The sequence below is a fragment of the Tauraco erythrolophus genome, chromosome 9 (assembly GCF_009769465.1).
Source record: "Tauraco erythrolophus isolate bTauEry1 chromosome 9, bTauEry1.pri, whole genome shotgun sequence".
In the NCBI taxonomy this organism is placed as follows: Eukaryota; Metazoa; Chordata; class Aves; order Musophagiformes; family Musophagidae; genus Tauraco; species Tauraco erythrolophus.
This window is the reverse complement of record NC_141473.1, coordinates 15741047-15750594: the sequence shown is the minus strand read 5'-3', so window position 1 is coordinate 15750594 and position 9548 is coordinate 15741047. Positions and strand designations below refer to the sequence as shown.

Here is a 9548-nt window from a genome sequence, read left to right as displayed (position 1 = left end):
CGACGCCCCCTTCCCTCCCAGCCCTTAAACTCCGTTTTAGAGATGGGGAAACTGAGGCACGGGGTGGGGAGGGCATTCTTCCGGTAGCTGGCCGCGGAGCTCTGCCCTTAGTGCCAGCTCCGAGCGTGGCGACACTTGACTCGCCGCCCCCTCCGCCTCGGCAGGTACCGCCGGGCTGGGGAGGGGAGCTGGGGCGGCGGTCCGGCCGGGCTTTCCCCTGCTGCAGCGGCAGCGGCGGCCTCCCCCGGCCGCGCCCGCCCCCGCCGTCGAGGCTGCGGTCCGTCCCCGGGGCGGCAGCGGGGCGGCAGCGGGGCCGCGGAGCGGGGCGGGGGGCGCCCCGCGGCGGGGGGCCGCCGGCCGTGCGCCCCGGGGGCTGGGCGGGCGGGCGGGCCGGAGGGGGCCTTTCCCCTCTGTAGCCGCTTGTGCCCTCCTTTCCTCGGGGCGAGGACGCGCCGGCAGGGCGAGAGGAGGCGAGGAGCCGAGGCAGCGCCGCGCCGCGCCCCCCCGGGCGCTCCCCGCCGCCGCCGGGCCCCGGGCTCCTGGCCCCGCACCGGCGCCGCGATGGATCCCTGCTCCTCGCTCTTCAGCTACGTGTGAGTACCGGCAGCCCCCCGCCCTGCCGCCCCGGGCCCGCAGCCCCCCGGTTCACACCTCTTTCCTGTTTTCTCTCTTCCCCCTCTCAGGTTAATGCACTTGTTCGTCCTCTGCCTGCAAGCCCAGGTAAGTGCCCGCTTGGCCGCCCGGCTTTGTTCGCCCCTCGGGGATGGGGGGTGCCCCGCGGCCGCCGCCGAGCGCCCCGGGCTCGGGAGGCAAGGAAGGAGGGAGGGAGGAGGAACAGTGTAAAACCCAGGAGACAAAAGTCGCCGGGCTGTAAAAAGCCGAGACCGAGGGGGAGCCCCCTGGGCTGCAAAATAAGGTGCGGAGGACTCGGGCTGCGAGGCAGGGAGTACCCGGGGTTTCTAGGAATTCCACAGGGTTATTTTTAAGTAGCTTTAGGTCCCGTCCCGCCACCAGCTCTAAATGGCACTGTGGATACCCCCGTTCCTCTTGTCCGGGGTTGTTTTCCTACACCGCTTCATCCAAAAAGTAAAGCAGAATGAAAAAAGGGAACCTCCCCCTCCACCAAGATCTTATTAAGAAGTGCAGATTTGGGTTCAGCTTAAAATTGTCAGACTTTAGCATTGCTGGTTTGTATCGCCAGAGACAGAAGTGTTATGAATAGATTAAACAGCCCGGGCAGAGCTCGTGCAACACCCGCATACCAGCAGGCACGCGTCGCTGGGAGCGGTGTGCCTCCAAACCGGGGTGAAGCCCCACGTCCCCCTGGGATCACAGGTGCAGAAGCTTTGTTTAAAATGCCCTTTAAGCGATTTTTTTTATTATTATTATTTTCCTGGAAGCTTGGGAGAAAAAAAAAAAAAATTGAATTTCCAGCCGAAAAGCAAAGGGAACGAAGCACTGGGAGCGTGGAGTTGTATAAAAACATAGCTGTAATATTTTGGAGTATGAGATGGAGACCAAATAGCAGCATGGTTAATGACCTCTCCTCCACATGGTACCCTCATCAGAGCCGGGGAGAGAATCCTGCTGCATTATCCAAAACCCGTCTATAGGAAACACACATGGACAGGCAGGAGCAGAGGGAGAGAGATGACATTGTCAAGGGGAGATATCTCTATAAAGCCAGCTTTGGGAGAGCAGCAGCTTCTGCTTTTATTGGGTTTTTCTGTTGTTGTTTAAGACGGGAGGAAATCTTCCCATTTGACGTGGGGGTGGCGGGGGGTAGTCCCAGCCTTCTGATGTTGAAAGGAGCTATCTCCTAACATTTGCTCAGAATACATCTTTATAAATGTCAGGGAGCAGCGAAACTTTCCAGACTTAAAAGAGGGACTTGAGACGAGGGAGGAAAAAGACTTCTGTGCAAGCTCGCGAGCCGGGGCTGAAGGGGGAGCAGGTTTGGCTGCTCATGAAAATCACTTAAAGCCCAGGAGCAGCAGCATCGGTTCTGGAGGGGATGGGCTCAGCTGGGGCTCAGGGGCTAGCAGGTTTGGTGTGCCAGGGATGGGGGCAACCCCGCTGCTGGCACCAAACAGCTGGCTGCGGGTGAGGGATATGTGCGCACAGGTAGCGTGTTAGTATCCTCGGGTTTTTATGCCACAAAGTACCTGGGCTGGGGCATAGTTTTTTCAGAATTCTTATACCTCATAGCTCTACCTTCTCTGGGGACTTTGTATTTAAAGATCTCAGTAAGTGGGGTGTTTGGGAGCAAATAAAGAGCCTGGGACACAGGAGAAAGGCAGCTGTTGAAACTGATGGGACAGTGACTAGGGTACATGTCCAGGGCAGCTGGAGCATATGCTCCTGCAGAGGCAGGAGGGGTGTGGGACAAATGTGTCAGCCCCTTGGGGAGGCAACCCAGTGCCATCCTGCATGACCTCCCCCGAGACCTCATCCAGCACCCAGACTTGATGCCCATCTCGTGTCCTCCAAGTGCCAGCCAGGACCCACTGAGTCACAGGGAGGCCTCTGGGGTCATTGAGCCCCATTGCGCTCTCGAGTCACCTGCACCTTTCTGCTTAGGGCATATCTGGAGCTGGCATGGCTCTGTAAAGGACTCTGATCACTGTGTCCTGGGGCTTAATGCTCCTTCTCCCAGGGAGGCTTTGCTAGTGCAGGAGGTACCACCGCGGTCCCAGCTCTGTGCCTCCCAGTAAAGCCCAGCTGGAGGCCAGCAATCTCGGCTCAGCCCATTTGCCCCTCTGAGGAGTAGAGATTATAATGGTGTGTCGTATATTTTTTAATTTCCTAAAGGTAACTGTTCAGTCCCCACCTAATTTTACACAGCATGTGAGGGAGCAGAGCCTGGTGACGGATCAGCTCAGCCGGCGGCTCGTCCGTACCTACCAGCTGTACAGCCGGACCAGTGGGAAACATGTGCAGATCTTGGACAACAAGAAAATCAATGCGATGGCAGAAGATGGGGATGTGCACGGTAAGAATGTGCGATGGGAGCGGGCGGAGGGGGGGAGCCGGGGAGGTGTTCGTAGCCCAGCGCGGCGATTGATAATTTCCGTCCTGTTTGTTAGCCAGAAATCATTAAAATCGTTCGGCTTGTGGGGGCTTGTAAAGGGAGAACATAGGGGTCAGCGATCAGCGGATGCGTGATTCGAGCTGAGGGCAGGTTCCCCGTGCCGAGGGAGGAGATTGGAGCTTGCAGGATGGGCTCTGCTCCTTTCTTTTTCGTTCTTGGTTTGCACCTGACTTGGAGGGCTTGGGGCTGCAGTGTGCACAGCAGCAGCAGTCACTTCAGCCCAGCTCTTTGCAGGGCTGGATGTCTCTGAGACTTCATTTTGGAAAAGAAATGGAAAGGAAAGCTGAAAAAGAAAAGCAGGGGGAGTGGGGGAAAAGGTGAGCAGCTGCTTTGGAAATCTTCCCTGAACTAGAACTGTCCAAAGTGGCATTTTCCTGACATATACCCCCTGTCCCTCCTTTCTCAAAACAAATCCCCAGCAGAGGGTCAGCGAGGCAGTTGGCTGCGGGTGAAGATGCTCCGGCGTCTCCAGAGACAAAGCAGGGCGAGCAGAGGGAACTCTTTGAGTGCGAGAGCCTGCGCTATGCTGCAGCCCCTCTGCCATCACCTAGGCACCCACTCCCCAAAACGGCAGCCCCCCTGGGACAGGGGGACCGATCCCTCTGCTGGGGACACTCGAAGCCCAAATACTTTGATCGCGTGCGCTATTGACACATTGGGACAGTCAAACGCCACGCAGGGGTCAGCAGGGCCAGCGAGCCCCAGCACCGCTGCGGGAGGCCTGATCCTGCACCCAGATCAGGGAAGTGCCTGTATTGGTGTGTGTTGTACGTAGGAATCACAACTGTTTTTCTTTGGTATTAGCTGCAATTTCCCTTTCTTGCTTGGGGAGATTAGTAGAAACACTTTTCTTCCTTCCCCTTCTGTTTTTGGATGTGTGTGTTCTTTTTTTTTTTTTTCTCTTTCTGTTGCTTTGGCTGAAAATTTCATGCTGGACTTAGCAGTTTAAGCACAGCGCAGATTCCATTTATATGGTATTCCGTACCTCCAGCGTTAATATTCCAAACGAATTATTCCCACCCTAGAGCAGCTCTGGCTTGAAAGAGCATTATCTAATTTCCCAAGCAAAAAATCCCATCTTGTTTTAGTGCTATAATGCCTGGATTTTAAAAAGCAGTTAGTGCATATTTAAATAACGACCAGGTTTAAATAAGGCCAGAAGGAGGGGACTGGTGGTGACTTGAAAAAACTCTATTAAAATGTAATAAAAAAAGGTTAGGCATTTGAAGAGCTAAGGAGGAAAATGAAGACTGATCTAAACCAGAAAGAGAACAAGCAGTTTTTCAGATGTAAAGTTTTAAAAGAGTTGCAAGTCTGTAAATGTTAAAATAGAGGTTCAGGATTGTTCTATATGAATCTCTAGGGAGGCCCCCATGTCTGGAAGAACTATTAAAACGCTTCTTACTTTCACCTTTTTTAACATTTCCTGAATACTTTCTCCTCTTCGCAGTCCAGTTGGGGGATCAAGTGTGTCTCGCTGCATTTTTTCAGCATTTACGTAGCCACTTTCCCTTCAAAGTTTGAGCACGAAACATAATTTTACTGGGATAAATCTGTCACTTAAGTGAAAGAATAGGGTTGAAAATGTTAAGCTTCCCCCCCCCCCCCAAAAAAAAAGGGGGGGGGGGGAAGACTCCCCCAAAACGATATTTAGAAATCTGCTTTTGCAGCAGAGAGTCCCCTTCTCCGAGCCCTTCCTTCTGCTTTTTTTTTTTTTTCATCTCAGTTTTGGGGGTGGGCGTGTAAAAGGGGTTGATTTATTTTTGCAGATGACCCCTTTCCGCACGCTGACGTTTTTACAGCCGACTTAACATCGAGTCCGGCGTTTTCGGTTATCTGTCTTAATTGTCAATATTTGATTGACTTTTTTCAATTCTAAGGGAAGGCGGGCGGGCGGTGCAGCCCGGCTCGTCCCTCCCGGGCCGTGGCTGCCGCACCGAGCAAACCGACGGCGGCTCCAGCCGGGGCCGAACCCCTCGAGCGGCCGGTCCCGCCGGCCCCCGGAGTTTTCCACTGGTCGGGGCCGGGGTTCGTGGGTCACCCGCACGGGTCTGGGGGTGCAGGTCCCCGGGGACAGGTTGTCCTCGTTCCCCGCTGGCGGGGCCGGTGCTGTGCGCCGGCCGGGCTCCTGCGGGGCGGCGAAGCCGGTCGGCGGCTGTAAATCACGGGAGGGAGGGGGGGAAAAAAAAAAAGGCCGAAAGAGAAGCGATGTGCATCTTTAAAGCGGGGTTTTGTGCTCGCTGGGGCCGAGGCCTCCCCCACTCCCTCCCTCCCTCCTTCCTCCCTCCCTCCCTGCTCTTTCTATCTCTGGGAGAGAAAAATCAATTCTCCTCAAACCTTTTACTGCCTCTGAGATCAATTCCCCCCCCTTTCCCCAATACAGATAAATAGGGGTCCCTGTTGCAGCTTCATTTGCAGAGTGCCGTGGCTCTCGTGGCTCATTTTGGGGATGCTGAGTGTGTGCTGGGCTCTGGGCATTCGTGCCCGGGGTGGCACGGTCTGGAATTGGCACTTTTGACATTTCTCGGCTCTGAGTCCAGTCTGTGCCTGACTGGGGATGGGGGGGGCTGCAGGGCAGCTTGGGGATGAGAGGTGCTGCAGGGTGATTTTGGCAGGAGGGAGCTCAGGAAGGGGGTGCCTGCATGTGCAGGGAGACTGGCTTGCCCAGCATCACCAAACCAGTCGGCCTCAGCAAATTTTGGGATGTCCTTTTCATTGCTCAACTCAGCTGCTGCCAGCACGGCCCGCTTGCTGTCTCCACCCTCAGTGCCATTGACCTCAGCAGTGCCCGTATGCCTGTAATGCGAGGGATGCAGGATCAGGACATCGCAGACACAGAGAGGCAGCAATTTGCTCCTAGCCCAGAGTGTGATCTAGGCTCACTTTAGCTTGTGCATGTGTCCACAGACCCTTTCCGCCATTTAAAGCATCCTCCTGCAAAGCCACCAGCTCCAGAGCTACACAACTGCCCTTGCTGGGGCTCCCAGGTGACTGAGTGTCCTGGGCTAGAGATGTGCAAGCCGGGGTGGACTGCAGTGCTGAGGAACTGAGCAGCCCTTGTGCAGAGATCGGAGAGGAGAACTAAGGCATCAATGGGCTTATTCCCATAATAAGGCTAAAGACTTGGAAGCTTTGTGGGCTGCGCTCTAGTCACCTTGCCAAATCGCACTACGGTACTAGGGGCTGATGCTGGGCAAGAGGTGATTGTGGTGAGATGGGACAGTCCTGTCTGGCTTTTTAGTGCCATGGGGAATCTTTGGTGCTTGGCACAGCACAGCCCTTTTGAGGTGCAAACAGGTAGCCACCATCTCTGTTGGGGCTTGCCGTGGGGAGGGGAGCTGTCTCTGGGGACAGCAGCTGCAGGGCTGAGGAGAAGGATGTCCTGTCCCCGTCCTCCCCCTTCCCTGGGGATGGATGGGCTCCGGAGCTCTGGTTCCCAGGGCGGAGGCAGGGAGGGAAGGTGACAGGTCTATTTATAGGCGGCTCATCGACCCGGCGATTTGCATAGCTCCTTCGGAAGTCGATCGATGCCTCCATTAAAAAACTGAGACCAAATCAATATGCCCTCTCGACTCGTGCAAAGGTGAAAGGCATTAAAAGGATGGCCGTACCCTTCACGCCTCCCCTGCCAGCTGCAAAGTCACTGCTCCTCCTGCAGCCCTGGCCCAGCAGAGAGACTCGGAGCGGTGTCCCCTGGGCTGGGGACAGCTGGCAGCATGCCATGTACTTCCAGAGGGTGCCTGTCTGCTTCCTGCCTGCAGGATCGTCCAGACCTGCCTCGCTTTGCAGGGCAACTGGCTTGTTCTCCACTGGCCAGTGTGTGCCTTGCTTGCTGCCCTGCCTCCCTTCTGGGATGTCTCTGTGACACCTGTGATGCTGAGCCCCACAGAACTGGACAAGTCAGAGCATCTCCCTGTCCAGTGTGGCTCAGGGTGGCAAAGGGACGTGACCGATGTCATGCAGGGACACAGTGGCAGGGTAGAGAGGCCAAGGCTGGTTCTTACCCTTGTGCCTTGATTCCAGGGCACTCTCTGGCCCAGTCGCCTCCCTGCCTAGCGTGTGCCCACAGTGCCCAGCAACAGGCAGTGCTGGGGTCTCCATCTCCATGCCTGCCCCATCTCAGAGCCCTCTGACTTCCCTCTCTCTTTCCTTCCACTGCTCTCCCCAGCCAAGCTCATTGTGGAGACAGACACCTTTGGGAGCCGTGTGCGCATCAAGGGAGCGGCCACAGGTTTCTACATCTGCATGAACAAGAAGGGGAAGCTGATTGGCAAGGTAGGATGCTGGAATCAAGGGCTGGGATCAAGGGCACAGGAGAGCCAGGGATGCACTGTGGGTGCTGAGTAGGGTTTGCTGGGAGAGGAGCTCTTGCCCCATATGGAGCCCATCTGTGTGGATGGGGAGATGGGATGTGGGTCCCAACGGCTCAGCCAGCACATCCCTTTGGAGGACAGGGGGATGAGCCGTCCTGCAGCCCGGGAGGTGGGAGGGATGGGGGGAGCAAGGGAGGCAGGCGGGTGCTGTGTGGGGTGCATTCCTTGTATCTCCCCCGAACAAATAGGCGAATTGCTGGGCTATTTTCCCCGATTACATGGTACAAGTGTCAAGAATGTTAAGATGCTCCATTGGGCTGGCCCCAAAGCCAGGCCCCACCGTGCACCAGTTAGTCACGCTCCCTCTGAGCCTCAATGCTTCCTCCCTGCGGGCAGAGGGGGCCGGATGTGCAAAATCCTGCTGGGACAGGGATTGTCTGGGAGAATTTTCCATGGTGGGTCCTTCCCTGGGGCTGGCCAATGTGAATCCCCTCCCTGGTCTCACTGCTGCCCATGACCGGGAGGAGCTCAGCCTCCAGCTGCCTCCAGGCTCCCTGCCACCCGTGTCTGTGGACATCGTCCCCACGGACCCTGCATCGCCTGTCCTGCCCCTTGATGCCCCTTCTATATTAAAGACCTCAGGGGAGCATAGGATGGGTAGATGAATTGCCACTGAGATGGAGAGTTTGCTTATGGTCATGCTGGCGAGGGAATCCGGTCTCTGGCATGGATGAGGACAGGATGGGAGCGGGCAAAAGTCCCCTTACGGGTGCAGTAAAAATGAAGGCTGGAACAAGCTGCATGGGGTCAGCTTGGTGCTGGAGTCACACTGGGGACACAAGCTGCAATGAGCAGCATCTGCCCATGCCACAATGCCTGCTCCCTACAACTTTCTAAGAAAAAGCAGGTTTTGGGCAATTGTGATCTGTAGGGGAAGAGATGGAGAAAGCGAGCCTTTGGCTGCTCATGAACACTGCAACCCTGATGCCACACCAGCTGGTCCAGCTTGGGGTAGCGGGAAGAAACTCTCTGATCTAGTGCCTGTTGCTTAAATCCTCCTCTGTCCCCTTCTCAGAGCAACGGCAAAGGCAAGGACTGTGTCTTCACGGAGATCGTCCTGGAGAACAACTACACAGCGCTGCAGAACGCCAAGTACGAGGGCTGGTACATGGCCTTCACCCGCAAGGGCCGCCCGCGCAAGGGCTCCAAGACCCGACAGCACCAACGAGAGGTGCATTTCATGAAGAGGCTTCCCAAGGGCCACCAGACCACTGAGCCCCACAGGCGCTTTGAGTTTCTCAACTACCCCTTCAACCGGAGAAGTAAAAGGACTAGAAACTCCAGCTCCAGGGCGGGTCCTTGACTTGCTCGCCTCTGCTCGCCCTGCCTGCACCTCTCCCAGAGGACTCTCCTCCAAGCTTGGTGGACTATATGTAGAGACTTTCCCATATGGGTATTAAACAAAAAAAGAAAGAGAGAGGCAGATGATAAAAGACAAAATTACCTGCTCTAGTTGTTGATAATTTGGGGGGGGTTGGCTTGGTTTTTACAAAAAAAAAAAAAGGAAAAAAATGAGAGAGGCTCTATTTTTGTACTCCAACTTTAAAAGTAATGAAAAATTCAAAGACTGGTGAAGGGTGAGGAGCCCTACACTTAGAAATGTTCTAGTCTGTTTTTGGGGTCGTGTTTTATTTTGTAATTTTTTTTTGTAGCTCTAGGGGGGAAAGGAGGAAAAAAAAAATCACTGTTTAAAACAAACAAGCAAAAACAACAACAAAAAAGAAATCCAAATCTGAGAGTGATGTGCTACTTAAATGAACTGAAATAATGCTTACCAGAGAGGATGGAGAGGTTGGAAAACAATTAAGGGGAGGGAATTTCTCTCGGAGGTGGGCTGAGTCCCCCCTGGGTGAATTTGGCAGCCCGGGTGATGTGTGAGCACTACTTGCAGGGGCTGGCTGTGACGCCCACAGTGGGGACCGCTGGGTACTTTCCTTCCTCAGTTGCACCTACTTCTTCGGCTGGGCGAGGGGTTGCTGGAAGCCGCTTGCATCCTTCTGAAAAAGCTGCTGGCTTCATAACTCCCAAAGTATTTTTTTCTCTCAGGATGGGACAGGGGTGATGGATGCCCCAGAGAAAGTCCT

At 55.2% G+C, this 9548-nt stretch overlaps 1 protein-coding gene across 1 annotated transcript; it reads left to right on the top strand.

Annotated features, from left to right (window-relative positions):
- The first annotated feature begins 561 nt into the window (after positions 1-561).
- On the top strand, positions 562-8767 carry FGF8 (fibroblast growth factor 8). Its single transcript, XM_086616582.1, has 5 exons — positions 562-593; positions 684-720; positions 2812-2992; positions 7260-7366; positions 8480-8767. Exons 1-5 carry the CDS (start codon positions 562-564, stop codon positions 8765-8767), a joined length of 645 nt encoding a protein of 214 aa, XP_086472708.1.
- Positions 8768-9548: the final 781 nt, after the last annotated feature.